We start from the raw sequence: 14,533 nt of genomic DNA, 5'->3' as shown, positions 1-14,533 counted from the left end.
TCAATGCCTTCGATAGCCGAACTCTTTCTTGCGTTGTTTTTCTGTCACATTTTTACTAATTTGTTTTTTTTCGGCGTTGCTTTTTTGGCGCCGCTCGCCGCGATAATATAAGCCGTATGAAATGAGGCGCATAATTACAAGGGTATTGTACAGATAATGTGTAGCCCTAACCCTCTAAGTGTACATGCTTACGTACATCGCGACCCTCCAGAGTCAAAGTTCAACTTCACCAAAAGCCATTTGCTCGAAATGAGTTCTGAACAGTCAATAATAACACCAGAAGAAGTACTGCGGACACTGCGAGCGACTCTGGAAAATGATTCGTCCTCGCGAGCAATCGCGTCCCCCATCGAAGGCCTGGCTCTGATCTCCCACTCGCTCATGATGTCGTCTGGATTCACGTTTCTAGGCTGTGGCGAAGACAATTCAAGTATGTCGTTAATCTTCTACTGCATTGAACACCTGCTGACTTTTAAGGCTCGACCGTGATTCCTGAGTTCTCTTCCACACAGTCAAGCTTCACATTCAGATACAAACACACAAAGTCAGCACTTTCGCCGTTCTTGCTCGTGGTCACCAAACTCGGTCCCAAATCTGTCATCTCGGCACTGTCAGAAGGTAACGACGAGCACACCTTCAGCTTTGACGCCCGCGTCTCTGATGTAATTTTGATGCCGCCACAGGCTTCGTACCCTCTTTCGCCAGCTGATTCATTCATCACGTCCATGGATGCGCTCGCAAATTTCATGACTGAATTCAAAAAAAACGTCATCCAGTCTTTATTACCCACGACTGAATCTCTACGACAGCAACAGCAACAACAACGAGAAGTAGACTCTAACGGCAACGCGCCACCTCCACCTTACGCCGAACAAGAACGAGTCCGGTCAAGACCAGATCCAAGACCAGATCTAAGACCAGATCCGAGCCTATACATCCCTCGTCCGGACCCAGTACCAGGCATTCTTCCACGAAACCCACGACCTGCCCCAATGGCAGGCCCGCCAGGGTTTGAAGACGAGTATGAAATTTTAAACGGACCCCGCATTTACCCCGGCCAGTCGCCATTCTCGATTGGCGATGACGACCTCAATCCTCCTGGTCTGCGCGACCCTAGATTCACACCCGGACTCACACCGTACGGCGGCGGTGGGAACGGAATGTACCCGTCTGAAGACCATCCACTATTTGCCGGGAGACGTGGAGGCGGTACGGGACTTGGATCAGGCGCGTTCAGACCGCCGGGCGCCAGGTTTGATGAACCGTTTGATCCTGCAGGTGGCTTAGGTGGTCCGCCTGGGTTCGGCGGTCCACCTGGGTTCGGTCGGCCAGGAGGCGGGCCTGGGTTTGGCGGCAGCGGTGGATCTGGGTTTGGTGGCAGTGGCGGGTTTGGAGGCGGGATCATTTAATTTTTTTCTGTATACGAAATAAACAATAGAAATCATATTCGACCCAATCCTGTAGCCTAAACCATCCAAACTCTATTCTATTCATGCCCGCTCGCGCTGATACGTCTCAATCATCATCGCGTTCATGCGCTCGAGCATTTCTTTCATTTTGTATACCTGTTCCTCCAACCCCCTGATCCGAACTGTCGACTGGTCGGCATACAAACTCAGAAAATCTTCATCATCATCATCTTCATCATCCTCATCGTCGACCTCTTCTTCTTCGTCGTCATCATCACTACTAGCAACCTCGTCATCGTCGTCCGTGTTGTCAACAGTGGCATCCACAACCGTGTCAAGATTATGATCTGGCTCGCCCACCATCGGACTCAGAGATGCCATTGTGAAACCTTCATCACTCGCACCGTCAGACCCGACCCGCATGGCCGCAAGCTTCGGGCCGTCGCTCTGTCGGTTCGGACCAGACCCGTAATCAGACGACACAGAAACGGTGTCAGCAGGCATCATCGCGCTCCGCCGACTGCGCAAGTCTCGTAACAACGAAATCGCAAGCCGACCCTTCTTATACTGTCGCGCAGCCGCCGCCCGTAACCGCTCAGGAGACCGCGCACCATCCGCGCTCGCGTTGCTGCCACCCCGCACCCGTCGCGGCGCAGATGGAAACGTCGGGGCTCGCCGGACAGGACTCGCGAGCTTGGAAACAGACACACTTGAGCTACTGCTCACCAGCGGCGGCCGGCTCTCGTTCGGGTTGGCCTTGGCCACGACTGCGCTCTTGCGGGTCTTACGCCTCTTGGCTACATCATCTCCCGTGATCGGATCCAGAGCCGTGCTGGTGCCAGTACCCGGCTTGTAACTGCTGGTCCGCATAATGCCGGGCTTGACCGTACCGTCGCCGTTGAATCCGCTCTGACTCAGATCAGGATCCGTGCCAGCGGCAATCGCTTGCCCGGTCAGCAACAGCCCCTGCGCAACTCGGCCGCGGCCCCAAAGCCTTTTCTTTCCCGACGCAGATTGCATATGCAACATCGAGCCTGGAGTGTCGCGCTTGTTGGACGCTATGTAGTACCGCACCTGCTCGTACAGCCAGAGCGCAGCGACAAACGGCGCGTGGGTAACTTTGAGGATATAGATTCGCAGATTGCGGTACTCGCTTCGGTTCATAAACAGACGCACTGGCCGGATTAAAATTCCGATCAAGTTAAGCGGTGGATAAAAATAAGTCACCCGGTCGGACGTCGTGATGGATTCCATGACGGAAGACGCGAATAATAACATGTACTCCTCACTGTCTTGTCAGCACGGCCAGCAGTATGCAACAAAATCTTACTTGGCATTATTCATCATTTTTCCGAACCGCTGGGACAAAATCGAAATAACGACAGTGATTAGCAAAACACTACAAGTTAGCTCAGCAGAAAACACAAACAAAGCACCATACTTGGTCAGAATGACAAAGACAAGCATCAAAGTTGGTCCAAAAATAGGAGAAATCTCAGACGAAGCATCTAAACCGTCATACGGCGCACCAAAAAACACACGGATAAGTAACCACGCCATCGCACTGACTGTGAAATGGTCACGGCCGAGAAAGCTGAATGTGGTAAGGAATCCGACATAAAGAATGACAATCTAAAATTAGCATGGCAATAATGTCTTAACACAAGAACGTACGATGACCAAAAATTTCATGAAATCTTTTGTCATTTGTTTGAGACATGGTAGAAGGGTACCGAAATAAGGCGACATTGACAAGGCAGAGAACACTCTTGGGACGAGCAGTAGCGCTTCGAGAGAGAGCACGTCAAATGCGATATGGGCATAATACTCTGTAAACCCTGGCAAAACGCTGACCAGTCTGACAATGAAAAAAGTCAAAAAGATTGCAATCATGCAGAGATCGAACGCGCTCCAGTAATCAGACGCATAGTACCTAATACTACCGGACTCGCGAACTTGACCTATTTCTTCATACACGAAACCGGCAAACCAAACGTCAAGTGCAATTTCCAGTGCTGTGATGTGTGTGACTGTTCGTTCAGTCAAGACAGCGTAGTACAGAGCAAGAAGGACGACGTAATTGACCATCATAAAAAAAACACGGTACTTTGGAACTCTGAGTCTAGAATAAATATCATTTCCGGGCCGACGCGGGTTGTAAAACATTGCCTTCTTCTTAGACTTGACCGAGATACTGTCCCAAAACACGATCCGGCCTTCCCAGATTGAAGAGATGATTTGCTCGACTGGACGTGACAGCAAGAACTTCTTTGCATCGCCCAAGATGGCAAGTTCAAGCGCACTAAGTCCAACAGCAGATTCAGTTACATACGGTGTTCCCTCTTGTCTCTCCAGATCAAACGCGTCAATCAAAGGTGTTTCTTCAGACGGAGTTGGTAGAGTTGGCGGTTTTCGTGGAATTTCATATGTAACGTATTGGATCAACTGAGCCTTATCAAATCAGCATATGTTTAATAAATAAATTAAAAAAAAAGCATACCTCAGATAAGTGAGAAGAGTACCTGATTGCGACCAGTTCAGCTGTGTACGCTCTTGCTTCGTGGATCGCCCGGTCATCTTCTTGAATTGAGAAATCTAGTCTTGCGGCTAAAAGCGCAGCAATGATAGCAGGATGTTGTGTTTGCTCGAGAGATTTGACTAAAGAAATGTTAAAATACAGTAATTATCAGGAGAAACAGGAGACATTACCGAGCGGTCGAATGAGATGAGTCGAGAAAGGTGGACCTCGAAGCTGCTCATAAGAGTACGGGGAATCTACAGTACGAGCAATATGAAGTTCGATTTGGTATAGCAAAGAAGAAAATGGAAGACTGTCATCAAAGACCGGAAAGGGTTGAGCTTTGCGGTCCATTTCGACTTCTCTCTTGGTACGAGATTATTGCTGTGATAATCACGGGGAATGTTGATGTCGGAGATGTAATCAGTATGGCATTAATTTGGGTAAATATATACAGATATATTTGATACATTTTGCAATTTCTAACGGCCCCAGAATAACCCTGACTTACGTAGACATTGAATAGTCTATCTAGCTATATTATAATCTATTGTGGTCTTTATACAGTCATGCGAACATGAAAAAAAATCGAAAACACGACAAAAAAATATTAGGCGGGAAGGTCGTCTAATGCTTGGAGAAGTACTCGAGCGATCCCTTGGGGTCAGGCTTCATGGTGTCATCACCCTTCTGCCAGTTGGCAGGGCAGACCTCACCATATTCGTCAACGAACTGGAAGGCATCAAGAAGACGGAGGGTCTCTTCGACGTTACGTCCAACAGGCAAATCATTAATGGTGATTTGTCGGACGTCGCCCTGTAAATTGTCAGTGTTACGCTTTAGCTAGGAAGTGCATGAAATTACCTTAGGGTCAATGATGAAGATTCCACGGAGAGCAACACCCTCATCCTCAAGAAGAACACCATAGTCCTTAGACAAGGTGTGGTTCTTGTCAGAGATCAAGGGGATGTTGACAGGGCCGAGACCACCATCCTTACGCTCGACGTTAGTCCAGGCAAGAAGCGAGTACTCCGAATCGACGGAAGCAAACGCAATCTCGGCACCACGCTCCTTGAACTTAGGAGCAGCATCAGAGTAAGCGATGATCTCAGTAGGACAGACAAAGGTGAAAGCCATTGGGATGAAAGCGAGGACTAAACAGTAAGCGAATAATAATTAATTCAATCAAATAACACATACTGAACCACTTTCCCTTGTAAGTGTCAAGGGAGACATCCTCGAAAACACCGTCAATGACAGCGGTCTTGTTGAAAGAAGGAGCGGGTTTTTGAACGAAGACAGTCATTATGGAAAGATTAATGATGGAAGATGGCGAAGAGAAAGGATGGCGATAAGGCTGTATATAAAGACAGTGTGTATGCCAAATAAGCATAGTGTGTTGTGGCATAAATGTGTATATAATACATTGATTACGGCAGATATACTTACATATATTGATTGCTAAACGTCGATGGGCCAGACCCCGAGCTGATTCTTAATCAAAGATTTCCTTACTAAATGAGAGACTAGAACAGAACAAAATATAAGACAGCTAGAGATTTAAATGAAAATAAACAGTTTTTTTTATTTTTTTATTTAAATCAAGTCATATTGAGTCAATTGAGTTGGTTCATGCATTTTGGTCCATTTATGTCATTGGTTATAGAGATGAGCATCTATTTGTCCCATGTATTATGTACCACATTATACCCATATACATCCACATATATACACATATATCCGATTAATATAAACACAAATCATCACAATAAAATGATAATTCAATCAAAATAATCACGAAAATACCGGGATTCGGAATAGAGCCATCCGAGCCGCTTCATTTGGTGCGGCTTCATCTGATTGGTGAGAGGCGTATGTATGCACAATGAACTCATCGGGGCGTTTCAAAGCGCGGTTTAAATGGTATTTAAATACCACTTAACAGTTCCTAATTAGGACATTTTAATCACTTGTCGGATTCCTTGGATTATAGTGATCGTATTCATCTTCTGTTGCACTGTCACTGCTTTCATTTGATTGAACTGCTTTGACTCCAATCTTCTTGAACTTTCCAATCGATTTAAATCCAGCATTCTTAGTATTACTCTTGCTCTCAATCGATATCGTTCTCATTCCTGATTCTTTTTCTTCTTTTTCTCTTCGTTGTGCTGTACTTGAATTGTCACGTTGCATATGACGTAGTTCATTATATCTCTTTATTCGTGTTAATATAGTTGGACTGCACTATCCAATTCACCAACCTTTCTATGCTGATGCTCATAACTATTTGTATGAGTCTCATATTCATCCATTCGACTATATCCCTATTCAATTGAGTACGTACAGGGCAGAATACAACACAATACCTACTTTTTGACATAAATCACAGTAAAAGGCTCTCAATGCTTGTTTAGCTGCTTCAGTCTGCTTAATTAGTCACTTCCTCTCATTCAAACTGTTAGAACTAACCTTCGGAGCTGGATTCGCCGTACTTCTTCTATTTGTTCCAATCTATTTTTTATTATTTACTTCATTATAAATCAATTTAGACCTCACATACAAAATTCCTTGACATTTTATTGCATTTGTTGTTTCAAAACTGCGTCAGTGCGGCGACAGATTCTTCACCAACTCCAAAGAATTCACTTCACCACAACGTCAACAACAACAACAACAAGACAAAATGCCTCGATCAACAAAGAGAAACTTTGATAGCATGTGCTCACGTTTTAGAGTAGAGAAGAATGAAACTCTGCTCATCCCACCTCAACAACAACAACATCAACAACAATCTGAACAGCCTAAACCACAAATCCCGGTCCAGCTTAATAACGAGACCAACTCTCAAGCATGGTCAAGTGTCGGCCCAGTCAAAAAACAGTCTGAATTGACCTCGACATTTAGAATTGTCGCTCTTTATCCTCAAAATCTGGAAGACCCGCAATTTGTCGATAGTTATGGCGCTTATAGAGATTCAACAATGCCACCAATGACGTCTCTCATCTCAACTTTCCCAGTCAGAACAATCCAGACCGGGCAAATGAACCAATCACTTAATATCATGTCTTGACTTCTTGATTCAAGAATCCAGGTGCTTCTTATGTTTATGCGTTATTGTTGTCATACTTCGGCGTTTGGGTCATCATTGTACACATACATATATTATTATAAACTTAAAATACTACAACTGAACATCATGCTTGCTCATTCACATAGTGTAGCTTTAATATACATTGTACTATACAATCAGCTTAAAAGCTTGGCCTCTAATATCTCATAAGCCATGCGTCGTCTCAGAATAGGCATGTCCCGCTGAGAAAACGACAACGGCCCGTCTCGCGCCAGAACCTCAACAGTCTTACATGTAAATACACCACAGTCGTATCCATTTTCTTGCATCGGCGAGTCCTTAGACACATACTCGCTCCACCCAGCAACATCATTGATCATGGCGTTTTGGGTCGCAGCCTCGTTGATGACATATTCACGCAAATATCTAAACGCGTTACCAGGCCCGCCACCTAACGAGTCGTAGTACTCAAACCGCTTCTTGAGAAAATTGACAACGCTGACACACCAATGAGTGCTATGTACGTTAATCGGCACAAAAAGGTAGTCTGTGTCTGCTAATGCAAGCTGCTTGCGCTTTCCCCATCGTGCAACACCTGGATATCCTTTGCTCGACAGCGTTGTGTAAAAATGCGTTGTCCACGCAAACGACCGCGGATAAGTCCTATCATTTGCACGCTTGTCTTTACTCCGTTGAGTAACCAGTGCTAGATAAAAATCAATTACATTATCATTCAACCACCGCCTGTCTCCAAGCGTTTGAATGTCTCCGGCAGAAATATCAATCCTAAACGCAGAACACAACGTTCGCGAACCGTCTCTGATATGCATTGCGTCATCAACCTTTCGCTGCTGCATCACAGACAGTGGAATGATTAACTCCTTCCTTGGCCGACGCATCTCCTCAATCGCCTTCGCTCGCTCAGCCCGCCGCTGTTGAATCGCTTTCCATGATGGAAAATCAGTCGCGTTGCCTTCGCTAATAAGTTGTCTTAGCAACTCATCCACACTCTGTGACTCCGTTATGCGTAGCGACCGATTCCGCCGAACTTTCGGCGTAGGAACCGCAGGCGACCCATTATCAATCATCGTCCCTTTCAGCCCGTTCATCAGTCTGTTCCGGACACTAGTCAATCGGGCAGAGTCACGCATCGAGTCTGCTCCATAAGCCACAAGCGTCGTCCGTAGTCTTTCGCCGCTGCCAAGTTTCTTGAAGGGGCTTTTGTATTTTGTAATTCTAGACGCGGAATAAACTGGATACACACTCGCCAGACTTACAGCGCCAGAATCAGTCATTTTCATCAGTGACGGCGTCTGATATCGTGATGCTCCAAACCTCAGCTCTGCCTGTCGTCGCCGACGTAACTGCTCAGTAAGTCTTCTCTTTCTTACTACCTTGCCGTTGTCGCCAACCGAAGCAGTACCGTCTATTGAAGCATTATTGTTGGGTAAATACGTGCCGTAAGGTGCAATTTCTGGTTTTGACATTGTACCCACATGATCTAACTGTCGTATATGTGATTCCTCAGGCTCATTACTTTGTTCCGTTAGGAATTGAAATTCCTCTTTACCCGTTTCGTCATTCGTTTCTTCCCTTCCTCCTGGCGCTATTGGTACTTCCGGCTGTTCATGTATCTCTTGTTCTCCTGGCTCATTATAATATATGCTATGAAGATCACGACGTAATGATTCGTACAGTGTATCAAACCTATTCACCATCCAATTGCACCATTCACTGAAACTGCGCGGAATTCCACCAATCTGATTCTCACTCATCGCACTTCAACTGCTCCATATTCTTGTACCACCTCTGATCTACATCCTAAACAAAAACTATATAGGGTTAGGGCTATACATGTTCACGAACCCCATGAACTCCTGACTCTCGGTGTTGTTGTATATATCAATCAACATCTTGCGATGGCTGTCAGGCCCAGCATTCAACCGCTGCCAAATTCCGATTTTGTGACTGGATATCCTGGAATTGCCGACACAGATGTGCGTTTGCTTACATACATTATGACAAATCACTAACTCTTCCAGCCGGCAATTGCAGGTATTGTTGAACTTAGGTCGCGAACTGCCGGGCTGCCGTTCAAAGTGAGGTCTGTCAGTCTAAAACTTTTGCGCAATGACGAAATATTCCGACGTATGGGCCGGTCAACGAAATTTGAAACGTCGTACGCTGCGGTTGTTCTATTCACCGAGCAAAAGTACGGCTCTGAATATCTGGCCCTGGATTTGCCGTTTTTGTACAGTCTAAATTACGACGGAGCAGACTTGCCATCAAGTATCAACGATCCAGATTATGTAAAGATGGAATACACGCTTGAACTGACAGTCGAATCAGACTCTTATCCCGCGCTCAAACTTTCGCGCCCGGTCTCAATCATGAATTACTCCTCCAAACGTCTCAATTTAAATAGAATTGAGGTTGCGTTTTCAAACTATTGTGGATCGCGCGAAATTAGAGGCCGCTTATCGTCAGACTGGTTCGGCCCTGGTGACGTGGTCAAACTGCATACCCACGTCACAGAGCATTCTTATACGCGAAAGACAATCGAGATCAAGCTTATGCTCGTGCGTGAACTTTATATTGGCGACAGCAAGGAACCGACAAAGACAGACACAATTTTAGGGACGGAGTTTTGGCAAAAAGCCAACGATGGCCTTGAGTTTGCGTTCACGATGCCGTTTTCACCGTCGTCATCTTATCCGGACGGTCCGAACGTCGGCATCAATGCGTTTTCAATCGAGTCGCGTGAGTTCAGTATTCGATATGCCATCATTCTTAGATACAAATTTGATACAGAATTGCTTAATTTGAGAGTTCCGGTTAAAGTCTCGCCATTCCCCGACCAAGTCTGCGAACCTCTATGGAAAGCTATCTGCGACGCGGCCGCGAGCAGGCACAGTACAATTCTTCCAGAAGACACAATTATTCGAGCACAAGATGATGTGTCTGCTTTGAAGACGCTCAACTTCGTCTTGAGGAACGGCAACAGCAGGATCGTTATTGAATAAGCTACAAATGGGTAAATGCTGATTTTACTTGTGTGGCCAGGCACGTCCTTCATATATCTAAGCCAGTCCTTGATGGAAGCTTGCTAGACTTTTAGATGCGAGCAGTTACTCGCCAGTAGTTTGGGCTCAAAAATTATCAGTCTGGGATCAATCCGTAATAACCCTACTATGTATTTTACAAATATGCCAGAGACTTTGTCAACAGATATCTATTGGTGCACTTCATAACTTCTGTTTGTTATTTTCGTTATGTTGGTTTATAGAGAACCGAAAATACACGCATCAGCATATTAGAGACTTCAAGTCATTTACAATTTGCGGTTAATTCACAACTACTGCCTATTATCATCGTCGCAAGTCCTGTCGACGCTGACGTTGAGCCATGGAATTGACTGTCTTCAAAGCTTGGAGCGCCGCTATAAGATATATTTTAAGCTTATCGCTGAGTTTGTGTGATTGAGTCTTCTCAAAGCTGGCCGCTTAAAAACGCAAGCAGAACTGAAATGGGAAACTGAGTTCAAGTTCAACACTTCTTCCCACCATAAGCTGCAGTGATTGAAACACTAGTCTGAAGACAACTTTTTTTTAGTTTTCAGAGATCAAGTGTGTGATATAATCAGTCACGGAAAGCCTAGCGAGAAATATATACAAATCAGCATTCTAATAACCGTTCCGGTCATTATCAAATGGATTCTAACGCGCTCAGGCTTTTGCGTCATGTGAATGCCATATTCCTTCTAAACGAACATTTTTTGCGCAAATTCCCCGCGACTTTTGAATTCACTGCGATCTAAGAAAACCAAAAAGCCGCATATCAGACTCAGTTGACTGGTTCGCATAACTTATCACATAATTTACTCAAATCTCATTATCATATAACTATATGTACAATCCTAAAATTATATAGAACTACAGCTCATCGTGATCCGGCATGTCCTCATCAAACTCATCACCGGATCCAGGTGCGCCGCCAGAGTACAACTTGGACGTGATTGGATAAGCAGTTGATGACAACTTCTCCCGCTGCTCGTCAAAGTCCTCTTTCGACGCAGTCGCTGCGTTCTCGTCTAACCAGTCAAGAACTTCCTTAACCGCATCAACCAATGTCTCCTTGTCCTCCTCCGAGATCTTGCTACCGAGTCCGGTCTCAGTGTCATCATTAACCTGATTCTTGAGCGAGGCGGCATAATTCTCTAGCGAGTTTCGGGCTTCAATCTTCTCACGAAGCTCCTGGTCCTGCTCGGCATACTTCTCAGCCTCCTCCACCATCCGGTCGATCTCTTCTTTGGTCAGACGGCCCTTGTCGTTCGTGATTGTAATGCTCTCAGACTTTCCAGTACCCTTGTCAGTCGCGGAAACCTTCAAGATTCCGTTTGCATCAAGCTCGAACGACACCTCAATTTGAGGAACACCGCGGGGCGAAGGTGGAATACCAGTAAGCTCGAACTTGCCCAACAAGTTGTTGTCCTTGCAGAGCGTGCGCTCACCTTCATAGACCTGAATCAAAACAACAGGCTGATTGTCGGCCGCAGTCGAGAAAATTTGCGACTTACGTGTAGGAATGGCCGTGTTTCGGTTAATCAACTTGGTCATTACTCCACCAGTAGTCTCGATTCCAAGAGTAAGTGGGTTGACATCGAGCAACACAATGTCCTCAACACCTTCCTCACCAGACAAAATTCCACCCTGGACAGCAGCACCATATGCAACAGCCTCGTCAGGGTTAATACCTTTAGAGGGCTTCTTACCGTCAAAGTACTCTTCCAACAACTGCTGAACCTTGGGAATTCTAGTTGACCCACCAACAAGGACAATGTCGTCAATTTCGGTTTTCTTGAGGCCGGCATCCTTCAACACTTGCTCGACAGGCTTGATTGTCTTCTTGAACAAATCGTAGTTGATTTCTTCGAACTTGGCACGGGTCAAAGTCTCAGAGAAATCAATGCCATCATGGAATGCCTCGATTTCTATTCTAACAGACATTTGCGAGGACAAAGTACGCTTGGCCTTCTCGACTTCACGCTTAAGCTTGCCCAAAGACTTGGGGTTCGTAGTAATATCAACATTGTTCTTCTTGTTGAAGATCTTAGTGAAGTGACGGATGACTCTGTTATCGAAATCCTCACCACCAAGATGAGTGTCACCAGCAGTCGCAAGAACTTCAAACACACCAGACTCAATCGACAGAAGCGACACATCAAAAGTACCACCACCGAGATCGTAAACGATAATTTGACGCTCACCTTCACCTTTGTCAAGACCATAGGCAATGGCTGCAGCAGTAGGCTCGTTAACAATTCTAAGGACGTTCAAGCCGGAAATAGTTCCAGCATCTTTGGTAGCTTGACGCTGAGCATCGTTGAAATAAGCAGGAACAGTGACAACTGCATGAGTAACTTTCTTGCCCAAGTACGATTCAGCAATCTCCTTCATCTTTCCAAGAATCATTCCCGAAATTTCTTCAGGTGTGAAAGTTTTCTCTTCATCAGCAACAGTAACTTTAACGACGGGCTTGTTCTCCTTTGACTTGACAGTGAATGGGAAATGCTTCATATCTGCCTGAACATCCTTGTCATCAAACTTACGTCCAATGAGTCTCTTGATGTCAAAAATTGTGTTTGTAGGGTTTGAAGCGGCCTGATTCTTTGCGGCATCACCCACCAGTCTCTCCTCAGATGTGAAAGCGACGTACGACGGTGTAATACGGTTCCCTTGATCGTTTGTAAGGATCTCGACTCTACCTGATTTCATGACACCGACGCAAGAATAGGTTGTGCCTAGATCAATACCAATGACTATGAACTGTTAGCACAATTGAAAGATCACACTTATATTCTCGTGATTCTTCTCACCTGTTCCGTATGATTCGACATCGTCTGCCTGAACTCCTTTAAAGATAAAAGGAGCCGCGACAAGAACAAATGCATAGATCAGGACTGACCATGAAATAAGTGTCTTTGAATACAATCGCGCCATAGTAAAGATGGTGAACTTGATCAAACAGAAGAGAGAGCGAAGGGGTCGTCGTTTTATAGCGCGGCCCATCAAAAGAGGCCACAGTGGCTTTTCCCGTTGTGCTAACTGTCAAAACTTCGACATAGTTCCATAGCCCTTACCCTTATAATTATGTAATGCTAATTACTCCAGCGGCTCACCTGAATTCATCAGTTTGATCGTTCCCATTTTTTTTTGGCCAACACTCAGTCAAACAATGGACGAACGAACTCAGAAGGCAACGGCGACCTCTGCTACATTAAAACGAAACTCGTCGAAGCATTTTGTTGTTACTGCCTCAAACACCCGCCAACATCCACATACGCGTAATCTATCTTATGGCAAGGGACTGAGTAAACTAGGGAAGCTCACTCAGGCAGATGAAGTAGCTTTGCTGAAGAAGTCAAAATCAACTGATTCATTTGCTGCGTCTCGTCGTGCTGGAAGTTCGCTTGCTCTTGCAAAGCGAACAAATTCCAAAGCAAATCTTACGTCAAAGAAGCCCGCCATCAAGACTAAATCAGAAGACTTTGAAGATGCAAGCAACGAAAGCGACAACAGTGGCGATGATGTTTTGTCCATTAAGGTCACTCCGAGGTCAGCTTTAGGCAGAGAAATGAAAGACGCAGATCAACGCGTTTCGGCTGCTCTTGCACAGACGACCGATCCGAAAATATCATCATCTTCTGCCCCAACGTCAGACACTTCATCAATGAAAAATGCACCAATCATTGCAAAAGCCCGTGATTTACCTGAGACTGCAGATGCTGCGACTCCGGACAGTGTCGATTCGAACGCACCTGTTCAGTCCAGATTCATCGACGACAGTAGGGCGACTTCAATCTCCACTTCAAACGACAGTCACACCCCTAGTTCACCTCCTACGTTCACAAGGCGTACAATAATTACAGATGCAGAAGCTTCGGCGGCAGCAGAGGCCGCCGCTGCTGCCGCAGTGGCTGCAGTAGCAAGTGCAGGCTCGTTTCCGGTCAATGGTGCCACTTCACTTGCAGACATAGCTGCTGCTGCTGCTGCTGCAAGCGGTAGTCGTACCCAGCAACGCATATGGTTAAGACGGGTTGGTCTTGAGCCAGAGGAAGAAGAGTCTCGACGGCGCACTACAAGGCGAGGCGGTGAGCACGTTGACGCTCTTTCTAAAGAACTCAAAAACGTTAAGCGTTATCGCGATCCAGTCGTCGAGTCACTAGAACGTGTTCGTGTTCGTGTTGTTGCTGCTTCAGTAGGGCTAGGCGGTGGTGCGACACAAGGCGTAAAATCTAAATGGTTTTTTGCAGGTGGCAATTCAGATGAACAATTTGCTGCTGCGCTTGTCAAGTCGCACGACAGAGATCGCTTGAATGAACGGTATAACGACCGCAGACCTCCACAGCCTGCAGATATCGCGATGGCTTTAGAACGGCTGTGGTCTGGTCGATGGAGATTGGTTGACGATGTACCTGAACCCACCAACGGAGTTTCAAGTAATACGAGTGTTGTCGGCAGGCGGCAATAACTGTTT

General features: G+C 45.8%; 8 protein-coding genes across 8 annotated transcripts; 3 read left to right on the top strand and 5 right to left on the bottom strand.

The window, feature by feature from the left end:
* The first annotated feature begins 53 nt into the window (after positions 1 to 53).
* On the top strand, positions 54 to 1,446 carry V1512DRAFT_264900 (uncharacterized protein). Its single transcript, XM_066916786.1, has 2 exons — positions 54 to 430; positions 478 to 1,446. The coding sequence occupies exons 1-2, from the start codon at positions 157 to 159 to the stop codon at positions 1,407 to 1,409; spliced, it is 1,206 nt and encodes a 401-aa protein (XP_066770588.1). The 5' UTR covers positions 54 to 156; the 3' UTR covers positions 1,410 to 1,446.
* On the bottom strand, positions 1,390 to 4,360 carry V1512DRAFT_292047 (uncharacterized protein). Its single transcript, XM_066918282.1, has 5 exons — positions 4,119 to 4,360; positions 3,910 to 4,067; positions 3,084 to 3,860; positions 2,740 to 3,041; positions 1,390 to 2,697 (listed from the first exon to the last, which is right to left on the bottom strand). The coding sequence occupies exons 1-5, from the start codon at positions 4,279 to 4,281 to the stop codon at positions 1,491 to 1,493; spliced, it is 2,607 nt and encodes an 868-aa protein (XP_066770587.1). The 5' UTR covers positions 4,282 to 4,360; the 3' UTR covers positions 1,390 to 1,490.
* V1512DRAFT_264895 (uncharacterized protein) lies at positions 4,339 to 5,323 on the bottom strand (the record flags this gene model as incomplete). The annotated part of the gene is made up of 3 exons (XM_066916785.1): positions 4,339 to 4,743; positions 4,792 to 5,081; positions 5,128 to 5,323. 3 exons carry the CDS (start codon positions 5,318 to 5,320, stop codon positions 4,555 to 4,557), a joined length of 672 nt encoding a protein of 223 aa, XP_066770586.1. The 3' UTR covers positions 4,339 to 4,554.
* Positions 5,324 to 5,541: 218 nt separating this feature from the next.
* On the bottom strand, positions 5,542 to 6,693 carry V1512DRAFT_264893 (uncharacterized protein). Its single transcript, XM_066916784.1, has 5 exons — positions 6,488 to 6,693; positions 6,397 to 6,438; positions 6,298 to 6,351; positions 6,189 to 6,251; positions 5,542 to 6,141 (listed from the first exon to the last, which is right to left on the bottom strand). Exons 1-5 carry the CDS (start codon positions 6,500 to 6,502, stop codon positions 5,890 to 5,892), a joined length of 426 nt encoding a protein of 141 aa, XP_066770585.1. The 5' UTR covers positions 6,503 to 6,693; the 3' UTR covers positions 5,542 to 5,889.
* Positions 6,694 to 7,069: 376 nt separating this feature from the next.
* Positions 7,070 to 8,901, bottom strand: V1512DRAFT_264890 (uncharacterized protein). Its single transcript, XM_066916783.1, has one exon. It carries the CDS (start codon positions 8,770 to 8,772, stop codon positions 7,174 to 7,176), a length of 1,599 nt encoding a protein of 532 aa, XP_066770584.1. The 5' UTR covers positions 8,773 to 8,901; the 3' UTR covers positions 7,070 to 7,173.
* Positions 8,902 to 8,916: 15 nt separating this feature from the next.
* V1512DRAFT_209721 (uncharacterized protein) lies at positions 8,917 to 10,020 on the top strand (the record flags this gene model as incomplete). Its single annotated transcript, XM_066913476.1, has 2 exons — positions 8,917 to 8,994; positions 9,040 to 10,020. The coding sequence occupies 2 exons, from the start codon at positions 8,917 to 8,919 to the stop codon at positions 10,018 to 10,020; spliced, it is 1,059 nt and encodes a 352-aa protein (XP_066770583.1).
* A 909-nt stretch (positions 10,021 to 10,929) lies between these two features.
* V1512DRAFT_209687 (heat shock protein 70 family) lies at positions 10,930 to 12,996 on the bottom strand (the record flags this gene model as incomplete). Its single annotated transcript, XM_066913475.1, has 2 exons — positions 10,930 to 12,815; positions 12,873 to 12,996. 2 exons carry the CDS (start codon positions 12,994 to 12,996, stop codon positions 10,930 to 10,932), a joined length of 2,010 nt encoding a protein of 669 aa, XP_066770582.1.
* Positions 12,997 to 13,726: 730 nt separating this feature from the next.
* Positions 13,727 to 14,527, top strand: V1512DRAFT_209775 (uncharacterized protein; the record flags this gene model as incomplete). Its single annotated transcript, XM_066913479.1, has 1 exon — positions 13,727 to 14,527. One exon carries the CDS (start codon positions 13,727 to 13,729, stop codon positions 14,525 to 14,527), a length of 801 nt encoding a protein of 266 aa, XP_066770581.1.
* Positions 14,528 to 14,533: the final 6 nt, after the last annotated feature.

This window comes from Lipomyces arxii (assembly GCF_038497795.1).
Source record: "Lipomyces arxii strain Phaff 12-163 unplaced genomic scaffold V1512scaffold_12, whole genome shotgun sequence".
Lineage (NCBI taxonomy): Eukaryota > Fungi > Ascomycota > Lipomycetes > Lipomycetales > Lipomycetaceae > Lipomyces > Lipomyces arxii.
The sequence above is the reverse complement of the archived record's forward strand: the minus strand, read 5'-3'. Positions and strand labels throughout refer to the sequence as shown.